The sequence below is a fragment of the Physeter macrocephalus genome, chromosome 20 (assembly GCF_002837175.3).
Source record: "Physeter macrocephalus isolate SW-GA chromosome 20, ASM283717v5, whole genome shotgun sequence".
In the NCBI taxonomy this organism is placed as follows: Eukaryota; Metazoa; Chordata; class Mammalia; order Artiodactyla; family Physeteridae; genus Physeter; species Physeter macrocephalus.
This window is the reverse complement of record NC_041233.1, coordinates 50,848,905-50,872,791: the sequence shown is the minus strand read 5'-3', so window position 1 is coordinate 50,872,791 and position 23,887 is coordinate 50,848,905. Positions and strand designations below refer to the sequence as shown.

The following is a 23,887-nucleotide window of genomic DNA, read 5'->3' as shown; positions in this document are numbered from 1 at the left end:
CCATAAAAGAAAAAGTTGATAAATTGGACTTCATCAAAATTTTTAAATTCTGTTCTATGAGAAACACTGTTAAGAGAATGAAAAGACAAGCCACAGACTGGGAGAAAATATTTGCAAATCACATATCTGATGAAGTATTTATATCCAGAATATATAAAGAACTTTCAAAACCCAATAAAGAAAAAACAAATTATTTAAAATGGGGAAAAGATTTGAACAGACACTTCACCAAAGAAGACATACAATGGAAAATAAGTACATGAAAAGATGCTCAACATTATTAGTCACTACAGAAATGCATATTCAAACCTCAATGAGACAACACTATAAGACCTATGAGAATGGCTCTTAAAATTTTTTTGACAATACTAACTGCTGGTAAGGATTGGGAGCAACTGGAATGCTCATATACTGCAGGTGGGACTCCACTGTGGCAGATTGAATAAGTGTCCCCCGCCAAATTCATGTCCACTCTGAACCTCAGAGTATTACCTTATTTGAGTAGGGTCTTTGCAGATATAATTAGCTAAGATGAGGTCAGAATTGATTCGGGTGGGCCCTAAATTCTATGACTGGTGTCCTTGAATAAAGAGGAGAGGACAGAGAAAGATACATGAGAGAAGAAGATCATGTGAAGGCTGAGACAGAGATTGAAGTGGCACAGCTGAAAGCCAGGGAATTCCCAGGATTGCCAAGAGCCATCAAAGCTAGGAAGAGGCAAAGAAGGATTCTCCCCTAGAGCCTTCAAATGGAGTATGGCCCTGCCAACCCCTTGATTTCAGACTTCTAGGCCCCACAACTGTGGAAGAATAGACTTCCGTTGTTTTAAGCCATCAAGTTTGTGGTAATTTGTTATAGCAGCTCTAAGAAAGTGAAAAACAGCTTGGCAGTTTCTCATTAAGTTAAACCTGCATTTATCACGTAACACAGGAATCCCATTTTCAGGTATCTACCCAGGAGAAATTCACACAAAAACCCTTATACGAACTGTTTATGAAGCTTTACTTGTAATCTCCAAAAACTGGAAACAATCCAAATGTCCTTCAAGTGATGAATGGATAAACAAACTATGGCACATCCATACTATGGAATACTACTCAGCACAGTAAGAGAACCTAACTATTGCTAAAAGTAAGAACATAGATGAATAGAAAATGCACTATGCTAAGTGAAAAAAGCCACACTCAAAAGGCAACACACTATATGATTCCATTTGTATGACATTCTAAAAAAGGAAATGCTACAGGGACAGAGAGAAAATTAGTGGATACCAGGGATTGGGAGTGAGAGAGGGGCAGGATGAGGAAGAAATTTCTTGGGGTGATGGAACCATTCTCTATCATGAATGTGGTAGTGGTTATACAATGGTGCATTGTCAAAACTCACAGAAGTATACAGCAAAGAGTGAATTTTACTGAATGTAAATAATAAATAAATAAATACTACATCAAAGCTGTAGAAACAGCTTACCAATATAATAAGCACTGTGTATTTGCTTTCAATGTCATACACACAAATGATGGCAAAATCTTCATTTGTATATTTGCTTTGACACATCTAAGGAGGTTAAGATTTCTTTCAACAACAATTTAGTTCAAAACACATTATTGAGCATCACCCATGCTCAGTAGTTTCCTGTCCTGTGAAGGAGAATGACAGAAGCATACAATATTGACAATGTGGAGGGTTTCAACAGGAACCACTTTTGAACTGTTGTGATAATAAATCAGATTTGTGTAATTTTCTCAAAATAGAAAATAACATCCATCTGAAAAAAATAAGATCACACAGAAAGAGGAAGGCAGAGGAAGATGCAAAACTGTCTGAGCAGTCACAAACCTTAAAAATTAAGTATTAAATGCAAAAAAAAAGTGTGTTTCAGTATATCTATTCAGTGTAACCAGGTCATTTCTTACCAAGTAAGAAATGTTCACTATTACAAACAGATTTCTAGCCTTTTACCTAAAGAAAACAATGTTACTAAGCTCCAGTGATCTTTCATCTTTGACAGAGACAGTATGTGTAATTCTTAAGAAAGCAGGCTCTGGAGTTGGATAATCTTAGTTTTAATCCTATATCTACTACCAAATCTGTAACGTTGGCCAATGCATTTAACCTGAAAAATGTGGATATTAATAGTTACATTACAAAGTTGTCACACAAATTATATAACATAATGTGTGCTAAGGTTTATAGTAGTATCTATAAATACTATAATATAATAAACTCTCAGCCAAAACAGTCTTGAAAAAAAAAGTTGGAAAGGTCACATTTCCCAATTTCAAAACTTACCACAAAGCTACAGTAACCAACACAGTGTGGTACTAGCACAAGGTTAGACATATAGACCAATGGAATAGAATTGAGAGCCCAAAATATATCCAATTGAGCCAATTGCTCTTCCATAAGGGTTCCAAGATCGTTCAATGGGGAAAGGATGATCTGTTCAACAAGTGGTGCCAGGAAAACTGGATATCTGCCTGTAAAAGAATGAAGTTGAACCCCTACCTCACACAATATACAAAAATTAACTCAAAATGTACCAGTGACTGAGATATTAGAGCAAAATACATAAAACTCTTAGAAGAAAACATAGAGGTGAATCTTTATAACCTTGGATTTGGCAATGGATTTTTTAGATATGACATCAAAAGCATGAGCAACGAAAGAAAAAAATAGATAGATTTGACTTCATCAAAATTTAAAACTTTTGTGTGTCCAAGGACATTATCAAGAAAATGAAAAGACAACCTAGAGAATGGGAGGAAATATCTGCAAATTATATATCTGATAAGGCTGTAGTAAATTCTATAATTAGTTTATCCAGAATATGTAAAGAACTCTTACAACTCAACAACAAAAAGACAAGCAGCCCAACTTATGGGAAAATTACTTGAATAGACATTTTCTCCAAAGAAAATATATAAATTGCAAATAAGCATATGAAAAGATGCTCAGCATCATCAGTCATTAGAGAAATGCAAATCAAAACCACAAGATACCACTTCACACCACAATGATGGCTATAATTTTTTAAAAAAGGAAAATAACAAGTATCAGTGAAGATGGAGAAATTTGACTCCTCATACATTGCTGGTGGGAATGTAAAATGGTACAGCCACTACAGTAAACATTTTGGCAGTTCCTCAAATAGTTATAGAATTACCATATGGCCTAGAAATTCCACTCCTAGGTATATACCCAAAAGAATTAAAAGCAGGTACTCAAATAAATATGTGAACACACACACATAGTAGCACTATTCACAATAGACAACAGGTGGAAACAACCCAAATATCTACTAACTGACAAATAGATAAACAAATTGTAGTATGTACATACAATGGAATATTATTTAGCCACAAAAAGGAATGAAGTATTGATACATGCTACAACATGGATGAACCTCAAAAACATTATGCTGATGTTTTAGAAGCTAGACAAAAAGACTATGTATTGTATTATTTTATTTATATGAAATATCTACAATCGGTAAACCCATAGAGACAGAAAGCAGATTAGTGGGTACCAGGGGCTGGGGGCAAGGGAGAATGACAAGTGCTTGCTTAATGGGTACAGGGTTTTATTTTGCAGTAATGGAAATGTTTTGGAACAGAATAAAGATGGTGGTTGCATAACATTGTGAACGTACTAAGTGAATGTTCACTTTACAAAGGTTAACTTCATGTCATGTGTATTTTGCCTCAATAAATTCAAAATTTGAGTATGAGTTATATCTAGAAAATATTCAACTTTACTGAGAACATTAATGAAGATTTGATGAAATGGAAAAAAAATATAACCCTCCAGTAAGTGTTAGTTTTTTTTTTTTTAATCTAAGATTTTGCCTAATACAACACTGAAATAGTATAATTTAAAATACGAGTGAGCTTCCCTGGTGGCACAGCAGTTGAGAATCTGCCTGCCAATGCAGGGGACACAGGTTCGAGCCCTGGTCTGGGAAGATCACACATGCCATGGAGCAACTAGGCCCGTGAGCCACAACTACTGAGTCTGCGCGTCTGGAGCCTGTGCTCTGCAACAAGAGAGGCCACGATAGTGAGAGGCCCGCGCACCGCAATTAAATAAATAAATAAATAAATAAATAAATAAATAAATAAATAAATAAATAAATAAATAAATAAATAAATAAATAAATAAATAAATAAATAAATAAATAAATAAATAAATAAATAAATAAATAAATAAATAAATAAATAAATAAATAAAATATGAGTGGACTGGAGGGCAGGGCATCTGCTCCTCCATGTCAGATGATTCAGACAGTGAGACACGGGCTTCCCTGGTGGCGCAGTGGTTGCGCGTCCGCCTGCCGATGCAGGGGAACCGGGTTCGCGCCCCGGTCTGGGAGGATCCCACATGCCGCGGAGCGGCTGGGCCCGTGAGCCATGGCCACTGAGCCTGCGCGTCCGGAGCCTGTGCTCCGCAACGGGAGAGGCCACAACAGAGGGAGGCCCGCATACCACAAAAAAAAAAAAAAAAAAAAGGGGGCCACAACAGAGGGAGGCCCGCATACCACAAAAAAAAAAAAAAACAAAAAAACAAAACAGACAGTGAGACATATAAAGCTTCCTAAGTTCTGGGCTTCTTCAGTCTGGTGCTTTGTACGTCTGACAGTCCTTTCAGCTGAATAATGGTGTAAGAATAATGAGCAGGAAGACCTAGATATGGTAGAACTGGGTGCTAGAAGTTGTCTATTCAAAAGGCTGGCCCACACCTTGCAAGAAGGAGAAAGCTGATTATATCTAAGGATGAGTAGGAGATCTCTTCCTTCTGCTGCAAAACACAAGTTCTAGTCCTTAAGCCCAGCCACAAATATAGGAAGTACAGAAACCAAATTGTAAGAACATTGTAATCAGTCCAGAAACCAACATGTTTTTAGATATTTAATATAGGAAAAGGGCCAAAAAGCAAGGATTATTGAATGAATGACTATTGAATATTGGTTAGATATTTGAGGGAAATTTTTCATTTGGTTCCTCACCTCATACTGCAGGGCAAAATAAATTCCAGATAGATTAAGAATTAAATGTAGAGATAAAGGGAAGGGGCTGGGGGGAGAATGGAAGGGAGAGCCTTAGGGGGAATTTTTTTAATGTACATGGATGCTTATTGGCTCTCTGAATGAGGAAAGACTTTCTAAGCTTAAGTGAAAGAAAAGAAATCATAAAGAATATACTGCTACATTTGACTACACAGAATTTTTCATGTCAAAATTACAAGCATGTATTTTAGAAACTGAGAAATATTTCTATAATAAATGAGACAAAAAGTCACATTCTCCAACATAAAGAGTTCAAGTAAATCCATAAGGAAAGGACTAAGCCACAAAAGACAATATGCTAAAGAAGACAAAGAAATAAAGAGCATATAAAACAATTCATTTTAATAATAATAAACATAAAATTAATATACCATTCTCCTCCCATATGATTAAGAAAGATTAGAAAAATAGCACTCCCCACTGGTGAAGGTGTGGTGAAATGAGCCTTGTTCTCCACTGATGTAAATTAATAGAACTTTCCCAGGAAATAATTTCACAATATTTACCAAATATTCATCCCTCTGACTCACTCTAAGAATGTGCTCTAGAATGAATTAAACTGAAATGGAGGTAAATTGAGCTCAATTTAGAAAATGTTATAGCAACAAACAATGTTACACAACCCAACAATTAGGAATTAAGAAATATGGCATTGCTACATAAACATATACTGTATTATGCAATCATTAAAATGACATCTATAAAAGAAAATATTCATATTTACATAAAATATTTTAAACACAGGAAATAAAATTGCACATTCAGTATAATCTCAATTATGGTAAAACATAGGGAGTGAATTGGCAGTATCTATCCAGATTAAAAACGCACATATCACTTGACCCAGCAAATCCAATTCTAGGAATTTGTCCTAGGTATTCTACAGCAGAAATGACACATATGCAAGATATTTATTGTAGCATTGCATGTAATAGCAAAAGGCTTCAAACAACATAATTGTACATCAACTCTCTTCAACTTTACTTGAAGGATTTTTTTGGTTCCAAGTAAAGCAAAAGAGAAGGGTGAGAAAAGGAAGGAAGGGCAGGATCAGAGGGGAAGGAGGAGGAAGAGAGCTGGCCAACCCTGGACCTGCCCGAGCTGGAGTCACCTGGATGAAGCCAGGGAAGATGGAAAGGAAATGGTGACAAAGAGACTACAGTTCTGGGTGTGGGATGCCAGATGATGTCATTTGTTAGGGATGCTTTGATTGTCGTTTGATCACACTATGTTGGGGGAAGAAGTGGGCACATGAGGCCCAGGATGAAAATGAGGAGAGAAGAGGACATTGGTGGGGCAATTCTATAAACAGGACTGCCTCAGTTGGTTATTTAGAACTCTGGACTGCCCATGTGTCATTAAATGTTTTGCTATGGATTGTTTGGTTAAGAGCTTTTTTTTTTTTTTTTTTTGTTGGTACGCCGGCCTCTCACTGTTGTGGCCTCTCCCGTTGCAGAGCACAGGCTCCGGACGTGCAGGCTCAGTGGCCATGGCTCACGGGCCCAGCCGCTCTGCGGCATGTGGGATCTTCCCGGACCGGGGCACAAACCCGTGTCCCCTGCATCGGCAGGCGGACTCTCAACCACTGTGCCACCAGGGAAGCCCTGGTTAAGAGCTTTTGTAATGGCAAACTCAAGAACTGAAATAGTATGGAATTGTTATATAGCAAGCAAATCATTATTATGCTTGGAATAGAAATATATTTGTCTTTATCGGAAATTCAAAGGATGTTTTCCCTGGTCTTCAAAGTCACACTACTTTGTCTTATTCAGGTTAATATCCCCAGTGCTTCTCATAGCCACTGGCACATAGTAGGTGCTCAATAAATGCTTGCTGAATGAATGGCTGAATTAATTTAATAATTTGATGGAAGAATTGTAGTCAACATTAGCATACTTAAATACTCTATTATTTTATGGCCAGTCTGGGAATTACTAGGAAGATTTTCCCTTAGAACACTTCCCTATGGTGAGCTGTCATAGGCCTTGAAAGAGACTGAGCCTTGATTCAACCTTACTGAGTGCAAGTAAAAGCAGCAGCCCGGCACAGGAACTTAACACCAGAGAGCCAGTAAAATGAGAGATTCCTCCACCCCCTCAACACCTCAAATGTATAACCAGTGAAATACAGATTAACATGTTCTTTAGAAAGATACAGAATAGAAAAACGTAGCATCTTAGTGTTAAATGCAACATTAAAAATGACCCAGGGAGGGCTTCCCTGGTGGCGCAGTGGTTGCGCGTCCGCCTGCCGATGCAGGGGAACCGGGTTCGCGACCCGGTCTGGGAAGATCCCACATGCCGCGGAGCGGCTGGGCCCGTGAGCCCTGGCCGCTGGCCGCTGAGCCTGCGCGTCCGGAGCCTGTGCTCCGCAACGGGAGAGGCCACAGCAAAGGGAGGCCCGCATACCACAAAAAAAAAAAAAAAAAAAAAAATGACCCAGGGAGTTCTCTCACGGCCTAGTGGTTGGGATTCTGGGCTTTCACTGCTATGGCCCCGGTTCAATCCCTGGTCGGGGAACTGAGATCCCACAAGCTGTGCAGCATGACCAACAACAAAAATAATAAAATTTTAAATTTTTCTAAAATAAAAAAGACCCAGTCCAAGACCCTCATTTTATTATGAAGAAACAGACTCAGAGAGGGTAAGGGATATGTCCAAAGTCACATCACTACGTAACAGCAAATCCAGGAGTCAAAGCCAGGCCACCTTTTCATGGCACCTTCACAATCATTAACTGCAAAGTAAAAGGAACATAAAAGTAGAGTAGGATGCAAACAAAATTCCTAAAATTACTGCATAAAAATACTATAACTACTGGGAGACCCTATGTCTAGAAGTAAAATAAATTTGAGATTCTTCTTTGCTCATTTGACTTGTTATTACTTAGCTTTCTTACCATGAACAACCATGTGTAACATAAATTAACCTTGGAAAGTTGTTTTTAGAAAAACATTTTTTTAAATTTAACTTCCCTAAGTGGAAAAAAATAGGCAGTAGCTTAGTTACTAATATTCCCAACCCTCCTGGTATGCAAAGGGTTGCTGTCATTTGTTTCTTTTTTTTTAAAAATAAATTTATTTATTTTATTTATTTTTGGCTGCATTGGGTCTTTGTCACCGTGAGTGGGCTTTCTCTAGTTGCAGCGAGCGGTGGCTACTCTTCATTGCTGTGCTCAGGCTTCTCATTGCGGTGGCTTCTCTTGATGCAGAGCACGGGCTCTAGGCGTGCAGGCTTCAGTAGTTGTGGCACACAGGCTCAGTAGTTGTGGCTCATGGGCTCTAGAGCACAGGCTTAGTAGTTGTGGCACACAGGCTTAGTTTCTCCATGGCATGTGGGATCTTCCCGACAAAGGGCTCGAACCCGTGTCCCCTGCATTGGCGGGTGGATTCTTAACCACTGCGCCACCAGGGAAGCCCTGTCATTTGCTTCTTGATAATGCCTGTGGTCTTCCTGCTTTCTTTCCTTCCAAGCACCTAGGAGTCTTAGAATTACAAATGGATCATGTCATTTGAAAAATAAGTGTCTAGTTATAATATGTGAAGTGTTATTGTTTTTAAATATTTGTAAACTTTGTGGCACAGTTTTTAATTTCAGATGGATTATTTAAAGTAGCATGAAAATTCATACAATGAACTACTACACAGCATTTGGAATGAACAAACAACATCACACAATAATGTGGGTGAATTTTACAAATAAAAAAGTGAACTAAAGAAGCCAGAGACAAAAGAGGACTGTATGATTCTATTTATATAAAGTTCAAAAATCAACAAATGAGTCTACACTGTTTGGACTCAGGAGAGTGGCTTCCTTTGGGGCAGAAGTGGGCACAATGACCCAGAGTTGGTATAAAAGGAGCTTCTAGGGATCTAGTAGTTTTATGTCATCATAAGGATTCCAGTTACCTGGTGTCTACATTTTGTGAGCCATACATACACCTATGATTTGTGAAATTTTTTTGTATGTAAATTATACTTCACTAAGACATTTCCTTAAAAATTAAAATAAACTCAACATTAAAAATTTCAGGGGCTTCCCTGGTGGCGCAGTGGTTGAGAGTCCGCCTGCCGATGCAGGGGACACGGGTTCGTGCCCCAGTCCGGGAAGATCCCACATGCCGCGGAGCGGCTGGGCCCGTGGTGCATGGCCATGGCCGCTGAGCCTGCGCGTCCGGAGCCTGTGCTCCGCAACGGGAGAGGCCACAGCAGTGAGAGGCCGGCGGACCGCAAAAAAAAAAAAAAAAATTCATTTGTTTAAAAATATATATTTTATAAACATATGCTTTTAAAAGTTTTTGAAAAATAAAACACCATACAAATGTAAATATATTTTAGCGTCCCATGTTCAGATAGTACTCAATAATGGCTAAGATTCAGAACAATATATTCGAGAAATTGCAGGCTTAAATTCCCTGGTTACCATTAGTATTGTGTTTTTCTTAATGCCTGAAATAACATCTAAACAAGGGGCAGCTGCTTCAGGCAAAATCATATTTGGGTGATTTTAAAGACCTTAATGAGATCAGGTAATTGCTTGGTAAAGCTAAAAATTTTACCTTCAATTAACTAATCAACAGCACCATACATCATCATAACTATCTCACTCCCTTCCACCTACATACCATCAACTCAATACATGGGAGGCAGGTGTCTAAGAAACCACTTCCTCTGGACATCTGAACCTGTGCTCAGGGGCCATTTTTTAAACATTTATTGAATTAGTCTGCCTAATTTAAAATTAATGGAAAGTCTGTAGTAATACAGACTCCATAAGCTGCTGAGGAAAGCTAAAACATTGAACAAGGGTGTGAAGCAAACACATTTTATGTTCCTTCTACATTTGTTTCTTTGCAATTCATGTACTTTAAGAAACCATTTAAAAACATTTGGATTTCCTGCTTCCATTTGCTAAATGGATCATGCTGATAAAAATAGTAGTAATAACAGGCTACCCCAAATGGTGTCATTTTTCAGTAAACCAGGTATATTTTAAAAGAAACTCTTGATTGAAATTGAGAAGTGTGAATTGGAAATTGAATGAAATTGCCAAATCTAAGGGAAAGATGGCCAATATAAACCCACAGAAGCACTTCCTCTTAAAATTCATGTCCATCAAAGTGAGAGAGTGGCACGGACATATATACACTACCAAACCTAAAATAGATAGCTAGTGGGAAGCAGCCACATAGCACAGGGAGATCAGCTAGGTGCTTTGTGACCACCTAGAGGGGTGGGATGGGGGGTGGTGGGAGGGAGGGAGATACAGGGGGGAGGAGATGTGGGGACATGTGTGTATGTATGGCTGATTCACTTTGTTATAGAGCAGAAGCTGACACACCATTGTAAAGCAATTATACTCTAATAAAGATGTCAAAAATAATTAATGTCCGTAAAAAGAGGGGGGAGAACATCTTTTAGAGCTTGTTTAAAGCACGAAACAGACCTAAACCTGTCCTCCTCCCACCCATGACCAAGCCTAGCAGAGACTCTCCTGTACTTGCAGCCCTTACTATGCTTTCTCCTGTGCTGTGGGAGCCATCCAGAGAAGCTATACTTCTGATGGTCAAGGAATAGGAAATATAATGAGAGTGCAAGGCTTGGGGAGGAGGGGAAATGTTTCTCCTTTTCGTTGGGGAGGGCACGTGGTTTTCATTTTCATTCTGCAGTACAATATTTATTAAAAGCTTACTGCATGGGACTTCCCTGGCGGTGCAGTGTTTAAGACTTCGCCTTCCAATGCAGGGGGTGCGGGTTCAATCCCTGGTCAGGGAGCTAAGCTCTCACATGTCTCCTGGCCAAAAAACCAAAAAACATAAACAACAGAAGCAATATTGTAACAAATTCAATAAAGACTTTAAAAATGGTCCACATCAAAAAACCCAAAAAACAAAAAACCTTACTGCATGCCAAACCCAGTGCTAGATGCTGGGGACCCCATAGTAAGCCACTGAGCTGCTCTATGTTCAGAGGCCCTTGTGGAACATGCATCAGTGGATCAGATGAAGAAGAAATGTAATGATACTAGACAGTTTATATAATGGGAACACCAAATAACATAAGCCAGGGATAGATATTTTTTTAAACACTTTAACAGATATAAAGTGGTTTTATTATTATTATTTTTTGGCCGCACCTCACAGCTTGCGGGATCTTAGTTCCCCTACCAGGGATCAAACTGGGGCACCCTGCAGTGGATGTGGTCCTAACCACTGGACTGCCAGGGAATTCCTAAAGTGTATTTTATAATGCTCATTTCCCCAGAAAACTGGAAATGGTGCTCCAGTCAGCTTATTAGTTTCTTGTGTAACAGAATAATGTGCTATACACATAGAAGCTGCACAACCCCTACACTGTGTGGTAATCCCTTCCAGATTTAATGCTGGACTTGAATTAAAACAAAAAGATTACATAAAATGAACAAAAACCCTCAACTCTCTTCTTACATCTAGAATTAGACTTGGCTTGATACCTTCTCAAGGGTACAAAAGATTAAATGAAGAACTTCACATTACAACATTGACTGGTACAGTAATTGAGGTCTTGGGCTTAACTTCTCGGTGACAGTTTCCTTATCAGGAAAACAGGGTAATAACAGTAGCCACCTCAGAAGATTTTTGTGAGAATTAAATGATATAAACTATGTGAAGGACTCATATAATATTTAATGCATAGTAAGTGCTCAATATATATTCATTCGTTCATTCATTGAACACATACTATGGAGCACCTATTGTGTGTCAGGCTGGAGATACATAGCTATAGACAAAACAGATAAAAATTCCTATGCTGCGGGGCTTCCCTAGTGGCGCAGTGGTTGAGAGTCCGCCTGCCGATGCAGGGCACAAGGGTTCGTGCCCCGGTCCGGGAAGATCCCACATGCCGCGGAGCGGCTGCGGGGCCCGTGAGCCATGGCCGCTGAGCCTGCGCGTCCGGAGCCTGTGCTCCGCAACGGGAGGGGCCCCAGCAGTGAGAGGCCTGCGTACCGCAAAAAAAAAAAAAAAAAAAAAAAAAAAAAATTCCTATGCTGCGGCAATAACATTTCATTGAGAGACAAGTAATAAATAAATAAGTTGAAATATGATATCCAATTGTAATTAGAGAACATTAAATCGTGGGAGGGGAATAGGAAAGAGGGAGGTGTGGTTTTAAACAGGATGGCTAGGGAAGGCCAAGCCTGAGGGAGGCAAGGGAGCCAGCCAGGAGACTGTCTGGGGAAGGAGAGTTCCAGATGGAGGAAAGTGCAAAAGTAAAAGCAAAGAGATCTGTGTGACTGGAAGGGGAGGATGCAGTCCATAATCCCTTTTTCCAAAATGCTGGAACCCAAGCACCTCTAAAGATTCTAGTCATACTTATTCCCTGCCCTCCTTCCCTTCCAGGTCTGTGAACTTGATTATCTCTCTCCCTAGAACAGCACTCCATTTACTTTCCTCTGCGTTAGGACCTCTGGAAGGCTCTGCCAGGGCATCCTGAGCCTACCCCTTGCACCATCTCTTGGGAAGCTCCACTACCCCCCAGTGCACAAATGCTTGACCCCTGAGGATACAAGTATTATTACTTTTTGATTATTATTATCACTATGATTGCTTATCCTGGCTCAAAAGGAAAATAAATAAATAAATAAAAAGCTAAACTAAAAGAACTGTCCTTGGAGGGATGGGGGCAGTGTATTAGGACTCCAGCAACATCGCCCTCAAACTTAGAATTTTCACCTGAAAGCTGAAATTTTCTATATATTTGAAGAAAATCTTAGCCCTAATTGTGACGTCTAAAGAAGTGAAACTAGTCATTTTCTATTCTTAATGGGGAAATAAACTGAATGAGGAAGAGGAATCTTCAGATGCAGGAAAGGGGGGAAGGTCGTAAAAAGGGAATACATTTTTAAAAAGTGGAGAGGTGAGGAGGGATAAAAGACATAAACTACAAAAGAAAAATATAAACAAGTTTAATGGAGACAAACTGAATAGGTATTTCTCTTCCTGCCAGTATCTATGAATTGGGGGTCGGGCAGGGATGAGGTTACCGTTAACCCTTTCTTGTCGTAGTGTTATGGAGTGATGAGATGGGTGATGAGATTTTTGAACTTTTAAGATTTTGAATAATACCAAACTCCCCTTCCAAATTAGAAAAAAAAAATTCTAAAGCTTAAAAAATTTTTTTAAGTGAGAAGTTATCTCCTTAGCTTTCATCGAGAAAATCGCAGTGACTGAAATTGGCAGTGACTTTTTTAAACAGCCACACGAGAAAGTTTTCGGCCGCCTCGAAAATCTCGCGGCTACCGCCGGATGCTCCAAAGTCAAGATCCTCCGCAGACAGGAAATGCCTTTTCCAGCCCCAAGGTCTCCTCCCCGCGGCCCTCTCTATTGTCTGGAGAGATTTGTGTACATCCGACTGAAGAGGTTTCCCGCCTGCAACTGCGAATCAAAGAGCTGCTTCAAAAGAAGGGACTCAGTGGGGGCTTTCTAGCTTTTCTGGCTGACACTTGGCGCCCACTGTGTGCCAGGTATTGATGACTCCTCTCAGGTGAGCCGCCCACCTCTCGAGGAATTGAGGCTGAGAATTGAGCCCAAGGCCCCCAACCAGCAAGGGAGGTGGAGGGGACTCGTCTGCCTTACTTCCAGCCCTGCTCTTATCCACAACGGTAAGATTCCTGAGTAGGGTTCCCCACAGCCATATCTGAAGGGGTAGCTAATGTTCTGTAGACCTTGGACCTCAGGTATACTCGTGGGTGGGAGGAATCTCCAAAGTGCTTCTCATTCGGATTCAACAACCATACCAAAAAAAAAAAAGTATCAAGGGATAAAATCAGATTAGATAGAGATTCCAGCTGGAATTTCATGAAACCCAAAGGGATGAAAAGTAAATATTAGTACAACATCTGATTATTTTTACTACGAGATACCAAACTCCTAATTAGAAGCATCGTGAGTGATTGTTTAGTTTTCCACATTTGTCCCATGCTGTCAGTATTCACATAAATATCACCTCCAATCACAGATTTAGAGGAGCATTCGATTTTAAAATCATTCGATTTTAAAGAAGAATCAAAAGGGTGAGATTTTGAGTTCCCGTTGTCTTCCACAAGGCAGTATAACTGGAATGGGGATTTTTGGTGTGCTCTGTCACCAGCTAAATGCATTTCCCCCAAGTCTAGATACATTTTCTTAAATCCTTGCCCTGCCCCCGTTAACTAAAATGAATATTCACAACAATGAAACCACACACAGAAAAAAGGTTGTCAGAAATGTTGAAAGAGAATAGGTACTTTCACTATCAGAGATGGTTTCCTCTTTTCCCACAAGATGTCTTATCAGCCTTCACCCTGAGAAAACCATAAAAAGTAAGAAAAAGAAACCTTATGCAACAGTTCTCTAAATAAAATACTACACAGCAGCCTAGTCATTCCTAAAAGTGATGTTGTTTAAAGAGTCAAAGTACATCATCCAACAAAATCAATATCCTATTAAGTTAGAAAGGGTTCTGAATATCAAAGACTGACGAACTGAATAACTTAAAGTATAAGTACATGACCCAGGGGATTAATCACACACTGTCATGGTGAAATTAGGGCAATTCTTCCAATCATTAACGTTTTGCTTACAAAAATGTGCTTTTCTGTTTGTCTTTCTGCTAAATGATAACCGTTTTCAAGTTGAATCTCCTGATAAAAAGAGTTAAAAACAAGACAGGAGTTGTGCTGTAAAGGTCATACATGCTGCTTCAACATGAAATAGCCAAAAGACAAACAAATGAAAAATGCCTGGATTGTAGGAAGAATTTGTAAATATTCATTGGCAATCTGCAATGGGGCACTTTAGAAAACAGTTAATGCCAATCTGTGTCCTGAAAATACTGTACTTCCTCCAGGTAACATGCTGTGGATTCTTAAGGACATGTTTAGATTCAGAACATGATCAACTTGAAGAGAATTGGGAATAGCTTTAAACTGGAAAACGGCCTGGTTTCAGGGATTGTCTACTTTAAAACAAGATTTCACTTCTCAATTTTTCTAGTGCCAATCAATACATAAACCTGTATTCCTCTGCTTGATAGTCATGATACAGTTATTCTCAAGAATAAACATTAACCAGAGGTTATCTCCAGGAGCGAAACACACACACACACACACACACACACACACACACACACACACACACACACACACACACACACACACACACACACTGATTTCAGGATTGCTTTAATTCAATATTAGGCCCATAAGCCTCCTGTTCTCCCCAAACTCTGATACAGACAGTCCTCTTTTCAAATGAGACTGACTATGACCTTTGAAACCTTGATGAAACCTGTCAGGCAGGGACAGGGAGCCTGGAGCCTACAGTTGAGGGGAAAGGAGACCCTCCCACTGGATGTCTACTTTGGGCTCCGACACTGAGGAAAACTGAGTTGGGAATTGGGGTGCTGGTAAGGGTCATGTAGATCAACTAGACCATCTTCATTCAATAGGTGAAAGAACTGAGGCAAAGAACTAAAACTCCAACCCAAATCTTTAAACTTCCAGGCCAATGCACACCTCTCTGCTTCAGGACCCAGTACAAATTTTCTCAGAAATTAAAATTCACAGGTAAGGACTTCCCTGGTGGTCCAGTGGGTAAGACTCTGCACTCCCAATGCAGGTGGCCTGGTTTCGATCCCTGGTTGGGAAACTAGATCCCACATGCTTGCTGCAACTAAGAAGCCCTCTTGCCGCAGCTAAAAAAAAGATCCTGCATGCCGCAAGGAAGATCCCGTGTGCTGCAACTAAGACCCAGTGCAGCCAAAATAAATAAATAAAATAAATAATAAATAAATAAATGTTCTTAAAAAGGAGTCCCCTGTTCATTAAAAAAAAAATTATCTGTAAGTAGCAATATAGCAAGTTTGATGGAAAAAATTATTTAAATAAATAAATAATAAAGAAATAAAATTCACAGGTAATTCCAGGGGCCTTCTTGGAATCTAAGGAGGCAGGGTGTGACAACCCCCTAAGTGCAACAACTTTTTCACTCTCTTCATCTGAGTGCTCATGTCTGGGAAGCCACAGCCCTGGTCAAGCCAGGCCAGGGGCAGAGGCATTCCTTCACAGGACCTCAGTCCAGAGGCACCCAACTCCACAATAACTAGAGGCCTCCATGGAGGCCCAGCCTAGAGGAAGGGATTTCTTTCTTTTTCTTTTTCTTTTTTTTTCATTTTTATTGGAGTGTAGGTGATTTACGATGTACAGCAAAGTGAATCAGTTATACATATACATATATCCATTCTTTTTTAGATTCTTTCCCATATAGGCCATTACAGAGTATTGAGTAGAGTTCCCTGTACTACACAGGAGGTCCTTATTAGTTACCTATTTTATATATAGTAGCGTGTATATGTCTATCCCAATCTGAGGAAGAGATTTCTGGACTCCCGCCTCACAGATCTCGCTCATCATTTTCCTGGAATGTCAGGAACCTGACGGCCCAAGTAGGCAAGCAGCTGGGCTGGCAATACCCGGCCGGGCAGAAACCTCAGCCCACCCTTCCTCTCAGCTCCACACCCCCACCCCAGCTCAGCACTGCATTCCTCCCCAGCTCACAATACCTCTTCCTCAACCCTGCTCCCTCCCCTCAACCATGAACCCTGCTCACACCTTCCCTCGTCCTCCTCAACGATGCCGGCCTCCTGTTCCCACACTGGCAGGAATTGTCGGGAGGAGGGGAGCAGGTGAGGCAGTGAGGGGTGAACGCGGGTCCCACCTGCTTTTTCCACACAAGGAGCACCTTAGAGCCCCAGACCAGCAGCTTGGGCAACACCTGGGCACTTGTTAGAAGTGTAAATTCCCTGGCCCACCCCAGACCTACCCAAATCAGAAACTCTGGGGATGGGGTGGGCAATGAGTTCCAACAAGCTCTGCCGGTGATTCTGAAGCTCGCTGAAGAGGGAGAACCGCTGTCCTGGCACAAAGTACTCCCCCTCCCCCTCAGCGGACCCCCAACCCGGGCTCGGCAGCCAAAGGATGACGCAGTGTTGACTCACGCGGGTCAAGGACGGCGGCCCGGGCTGCCCGGCCAGCCAAGGTGAATCGATGGCGTTCGGCGGCCCCCGCGCTCCGCCGCGGCGCAGCTGCTCTTCCCTTCCCGCCGCCTGGTGCGCCCGGGGTTCGGGGTCTGCTGGCGGGAGCCTCCTCCGCTGCTCCAGACACACACACACACCACTCCCCGCCCCCAGACAACCCCCAGCAAACTCCCGGGGAAAGGCTCACATCTACCTTTCAGGTGCCAGCCCCAGAACCGCGCCCCCAGGACGCCAGGAGCCACGAGCCGCAGGAGCGCCGGCGAGACGCACCGCCAGACGCTCCTGCGCGGGACCCCACGCCCCAGCCCCGGCCCCAGCGCCCAGCACCGCGCCAGTCACCCCAGGCGCTGGAAGAAAAGGTGTGGGTTTGTTTTAATCGAAGAATGAAAGGTCCAAAGAGGTCAGTCATCCCACTGACGGATTTATTTTATATACAAGTTACTCATTTAAAAAAAACAAACAAACCATTTTGGCCATGTCTTTTTTACAGTGAACAATTATATATACACACACATTATAAACACTGTTTAATATAAAACACAATATCTACAATCTACTTACACTTAATTAATCTGCTACTTCTAGTTCATCTGTGATTAATTTTAGTCACTGATGAGTCAGTTTCTCTGCTTGAACTGGACTGTACTATCCCCTTAACACCTTGGTCAAACAGGTTCTAAGTGACAGTGCAAAACAAGCACTTAAGATTATCAACTTATATTGATTATATATCTCTCTGACAAAAAGAACACATACATCCCCTCGACAAGAGCTCTGAGATGGTTTTGGATTTAAGGCAGCAGTGTAAGAATGTAACAAAAAAGTAAGGAATGTTTCCTTTAAAATATTACAAGTCTGCCTGAATTGTGGGCCCCCTTTCCAAGGCATACCTCTGGATTTGGGATGTCCCTTTACTTTTCCATTAAGTGGGATGTAGGAACAGGTTATAGAAAAATCATTCAAGAAATTCCTATTAAAATCTTTAAAGTTATAACTTAAAATTTAACAAAAAAGTTCAAAATTACTTTTTATAAATAGAAAAAACAAGTTACTTTTTAAAAAGGGGGTGAATTTAATCAGTGAAGAGTCCCTTTATCATACAATCTAAAAATCAGTTCATAAACTATTTAAGTCAAAATTAAGGTTTCAATGTGTTTGTTATTTAGCCAGTGCACCACACATTTTAGGTTTCCAGAATACCCAAAATTGATTCCCTTTCTCATATAGTTTTCCGGTTCATCTATGGAGATTTTCTGTAGCAAATGTTATTCCAAAGCCCAGTTTTCTGAACATGCCAATGTCAGTGGTCATCATCCAGCATTAAAATAGCCTTTATCACCCTCGATGTCCACTTCCTGATCAGAATCCTCTGAAATCTCTGATTCAAGGTCTTCCTGGGAGACAGGGGAGGGCGAACATTGAGAGCTATCCAAAGCACCTTTATTCTGTTCACTGTCTTGCCTCTGGTCGCAGGAATTGTCCAAACTTTCCAGTTCTTCTTTTTTATTGTTTTGAGGGTTCTCCTGAATGAAGAGGATGAAAATGGAGATTGGTGGGCTCATGAGATATGAAGAAGTGAGAGACATAAATCAAATGTCTTTTCATCTTCTACCATCTTTTTAATTTTTAGTTTATCAACTGCTTTCAGGTATAATATTCTTATTCAGAAAATACATACTTGTGCTTCTTTCTCACTTTGGAAGAAATAAAGTTCCTGTCATATTCAGAGAAAGATTATACTCTTGCCAGATAAGAACAACCAATCACAAATATAAATGTAAATGTGTTATGTCAAATGAAGGCTTAACTCCAGCCCAGACCCATGGTCTCAAGGTTCTTAAAAGTTTAGGGAGAAAAAGAAATTAGATCACTACAGATACACACTACCTTTATTCTTCAAATTTTTAAACCTTGCCAATTAACAAAGTCTTCCAACATTTAAAAAATATGAATGCTAAATAGTGAATTAAGGATAAAGTTTCAAAATTATTAGATTGAATCCTTTTTTTAAGCATTTTCCGGAGTAAGTTCACAAACATATACACACATAAATGTGTGTAGCAAGTTACACAATCATGGCAAAGAAAAAAATGCAGAACTGGAAGAATGTTGCTAACTGGAAAGGGAGACAAATATAATGTACTTAAAATCTGGAGGAAATTTCTGGAAAATATTCCCATATTACATAGGAACCACTGTTTTAAAAGTCCCTGGTAAACTACCTTTGACCAAGAACCAAATAAGTTAGTAAATTTTTAATCCTGTTTTTGTCTAAAATGCACATAGACACTATGAGGAAATATTATGATATACTGCTAAGGTTTTTTTTTCTAAAGCAAGACTATAGAATAATAGATTTACCAAGCTTACAACTATGTAACAAGTCACAAGGTCAGATATTGAGAGGGAATCTGAAATTTATCTCTAAATTTTAAAAAGCACGCTTTCAATTTCCCCACTCATTACTGTTTCAAAAATATTTATTATAAACCGTATATAGACTGGCAAATGAAAAATTCAGCATTTGTCAGATAACTTTGGAGAAGACATCCAGATTAGGACATCAAAAACAAATCTTTAGCTTTAAGTCAACAGAGCTTCTTTAAAAACTGAATTAGCCTTTACTTTTTATCACATATTTCGTAACAAGGTCATTGGAAGAAAGACTGTTAGAAAGTTTAAGCTGCCTTTCAAACAGGCTTGGATATTCTCTTACTGTTTTTATATTCATTTTAAGAGCTAGAATTAGAGGGGAAATAATTTTTTAACACTTTGATATTTAATTCTTCTAAAAAACAGTGCAAACAAGACTTAAAAGTGTTTATTTCCTTATATTTACCCTTGAGCTCTGCCTAGTTTTATTGTGGCTGTGTAAATAAAAGAAACAATTTTCTCCCAAAGATAACTGCTTAAGTCATTTACTGTCAATTACTTTATCTTTCCTGCGTTAATTAGATAAACAACATATGGGGTTTATAAAACAATTAGCTGGGAGTTTTACTAGCCAGTGTGTGAAAACCCAAGCATAATTGATATAGGAACCGCATTAGGTGCTTTTAGTATTACTGCCGCCTGAACAACTCATCCTGAATTTCAGCAGGACTATTTGCCTTTTTAATCAAGGTGAAGAGGTTAAATAGTCCCTCAAATGACTTTTGCATACAACCTGTAACAGGCCTCGCATTGAGATAACATGATAAAAATATTTATTTCCATAGAAACAGAACCATGTCAATACCTGTTTTAGTCTTCTCCATTTAGCGCGTCGATTCTGAAACCAGGTTTTGACCTACAGGAAAGACAGAAAGAAAACTTGCCAGGAGCCCAGAATCCCGAGGGACCTGGGGAGTAGGGGAGAAGCCGTTCAGTAGCTGCTGAGCCAACCAGCGCTCCAAGCGCGCCACAGCTCCCGGTCGCTCCACTGTCTCCCTTCTGCCCCGCGACCCCCGCCCCAGGAGCCTGCCTGCGCCCCGCGAGCGAGCTCACCTGCCTCTCGCTAAGCTGCAGCATCTTGGCCAGACGCTTCCTCTCGGGCGGGGAGAGGTATTTCTGGGTCTCAAACTTCTTCTCCAGCTCGATGGTCTGGTCGTTGGAGAACCTCACCTGGCCGCCTTTCCTTTTATGCAGAGGCCTCTGCAGGAAAGGGCTCCAGAGCAGGGGTTTGCCTGCGGGCAAAAGCGACGGTTAGTGAGGGCCCTGAAGCGGCGTGGCCCACCCCGGACCTGCCTGCACTGGGGATGACAAAGAATGGGAGGGGAGGCTACGGGACACTCAAGCAGACACATTCACGTATACCCCCTGAGACGTGGACCCAACACACCTACACGGCATGTGCACAAAGATCACACGTGTATGCTCACAGACACACACCACCATCACACCCATGGCTACATACAATCATTTTGATCCCCTAAAGAACACCGACTCTAGGTTGAGCTTAAAATACCATGACCCTCTTTAATCAGTCGCTCTCAAAATTTATACACAACTTTTTTGGTCTAGAGGACCTGCAGAGAGGTCCTCTCCCTTGGTGAACCGCACTTTCCAAATACCCGTTAGGTTGGGGAAGAGTGGGTCTGTCACACTAGCCAAGATGTTGCTGCCAGGGTCCGGCGGCCTGGCTACAACGGAAGCCCTCCGGCCCGAGAGCAAGCTTCTGGGCGCGTGGAGCTTCCCATCCTGGCTGGAGGGCGCCGGGCCTCCTCTGATTTCACACCCGGCCGGTGGGGGCGGCCAGTTAGAGCCACCCCGTGGGCTATGGCAACATTTCCGTCAATGTGTTTCCTGTTGGTCTATCTCGAAAAACCCTTTGCTTCCTCCTGCGCAGTCCCAGCAGTAACCCAAGGAAACCCAGGGCGCGCTCTGTGAAAACGTTTGCCCCCAGGCCCGGCCTGGCTGAGGGTCCCCCTCGGTGCCCAGAAGGCAAACAGAGCCGCACCGGGCCTGCGCCATCCAATCCTCAAGAATGGAATCAAAACCACAATATAATAACTTAAAAAAAAAAACTAAAATATAATCCCCCCCAAATCTCTCTAGCGATGAGAAAGGAAGGTGGAGAACTGAGGGAGGGGCCACACCATAATATTGATGACATTAAAATGTCAATTAATTAATATGTTAGTTGTCTCCAGGGTGCCTGCAGAAGCTGCCAATAACAGAGTAGATTTAAAACCCTGGTGGCCCAAGGCAAGGAGACCCGTTTTATTTACCCGGGGGCACCAAGGGCCACCCGCAGCGCAGATCACGGGTGGCTTATTTCTTAGGCCACGCACTGAGGGGACAAGTCCCGCAAACTCTATACGGCCAACGTGTCCGCGCTGCCCTTCCTATTCCAAAGACGTGTGGGTCAGTCCGTCCGTCTGTCCGTGGGTCTGCAGGCCTGCGCTAAATGCTTTGAAAGTTGGCAATGTTGTTTTTTCGAGATTTTGCTTACGTCAGGATTCAGACTGGGGCAAAACAGCCTCAAAAAAAAAAAAAAAGGGAAGCAACTGGTTATTTTAGCTGCCATAAAGTCACATCCCACACAGAGGAAATGAACAATATCAGAAAAACGGATCCCGGCTATCAGAAGTCGAGTGTTTCCTGAATTTGTCTGTATTGAGGATGTCGATAAAATAATCAGCAGCGTGCACTACTCCGGGGGAAGGGTCTGCTTCATGCAGCCAGGAAAACACTTAACAGCTTCTGAAACCAGATTTACTCCTATCGAGAACTCAAGATTTCCTGTATGAACGGAAAGGGTCAGGCTCTTTCACTGCACAAGCTTGTTGAACCAGGTCCAGCCCCGTAACCACCCCGGCCCAGCAGCTATCCCTGTCCCGCAGGGGCGGCCCGGGGCGCTTTGGCTCTCCCTTCCCAGTCCCTCCAGCTAAGGGAGCCCCACCCGGGCGACACGCGCCCCCAGGACTCCTCCAGCCGCCGGCCCCAGCGGCAGCGCCCGAGGTCCGGCCCGGGCCCGCGCGCCCCGACGCCTGCAAGGTGCAGGAAAACCAATCTGAGTCATGGTGCGGGCAGACTGGGCTGCCCGCCGCCGGGGCCCGCGCCTGCCGTGCCCCGCGCGCGCGCCCGACAGCCGCTTTTCAATCGCTTTTGCCACAACTTTCTGTTGCCTCCCCTCCGCCCCCGCCGCCTCCTGGGCGCTGCCACCTGCCGGGTGGCGCCTTTCTCGCCGCCGCCCGGGCTCGGCCCCGCCATGACCCCGGCCGCCTTACCCAGGGGGTCGTGGCGGAGCAGGGCGTGCGTGTAGTCGTTCACCGAGCGCGGGAAGGGGTACAGAGGGCCCCCGAAGCCGCCAGGTCCGTAGGCGGCGGCCAGCGCGGCGGCGGAGTGGTGCGAGAAGGCGGGGTGGATCGGCGTGGGCTCGTACACCGGGGTCCGGTAGGAGGACACGAGGCTGGTGAAGGAGGAGTTGGGGGACGGCAGCGTGGGCGTGGGGGTGGGCGCGGCGGGCCCGCGACCCAGGATGTCCTCGATGTAGAACGGCGTCGGGTGCGCTGGCTGCAGCAGCGGCGTGGGCGCGTACAGCGGCACCCCCAAGGCGCCCGCTGCCGCCGGTCCGGGGTGCGGGTACTGCATGGCTCCGCCGCGCTCCGGGCCCTCGGAGAGCTGCCGCCCGCGCCGCGGCGCTACATTTATCCGCGCTCCGCGCTCCCGGCTATAGGCTCTGCCGACCGCGGGGTGGGGCCGCGCTCTCTGGCCCCTTCCTGCCGCTGGGCCCTGCGGCCAATGGCGCAGAGCCCCCGGAGCCGTCTCCCGCCCCCACCCTTGGCCCGCCCCCGCCGGCCGAGGTCCCCGCCCCCGGGGCGCGCTTGCTCCCAGGCTCTTAGGACCCTGCGCCCGACTGTACCCTCGCCGCCGACGCTCGGGGCTCCAGGCACCCTGCCCCGGGACGCCCTCGAAGGAAGCCCAGGGCCGCGTCCGTCAGGCGAGGCGCGAGGCAAGCAGCTGCCTGGAAGGCGGCCTCAAGCGGCCCTAGCCCCGGCGGCGAGGCACCTCCGCCGAAACTCGGGGCACTGGTCCAGGCCCGGGACCGGGGAGGCGGTAGCCGGCCCAGGCAAGGGGCGACTGGACTCGGGCCCCGCAGACGTAGAGGCCCCTGGTCGGGCCGCGCCTTCGCAGGCCGGAGAGCACCCTCCGTGGTCAGCGCGCTCCCTGGAGTAACGGTAGCATTGGCTGTTGTCCCGGGCGTCTCGGGAGTGCTCGTAGCGGGAGAGAGTGCCCTGGGTTCCTGGGGCAACTCCAAGGAGGGAGATCCACGGCCCTTGCCTGCG

The 23,887-nt window shown here is 43.2% G+C and overlaps 1 protein-coding gene across 1 annotated transcript; it reads right to left on the bottom strand.

The window, feature by feature from the left end:
- Positions 1-17,518: 17,518 nt before the first annotated feature.
- HHEX (hematopoietically expressed homeobox) lies at positions 17,519-23,222 on the bottom strand. Its single transcript, XM_024121402.1, has 4 exons — positions 22,829-23,222; positions 20,604-20,782; positions 20,356-20,406; positions 17,519-18,640 (listed from the first exon to the last, which is right to left on the bottom strand). The coding sequence occupies exons 1-4, from the start codon at positions 23,190-23,192 to the stop codon at positions 18,428-18,430; spliced, it is 807 nt and encodes a 268-aa protein (XP_023977170.1). The 5' UTR covers positions 23,193-23,222; the 3' UTR covers positions 17,519-18,427.
- Positions 23,223-23,887: the final 665 nt, after the last annotated feature.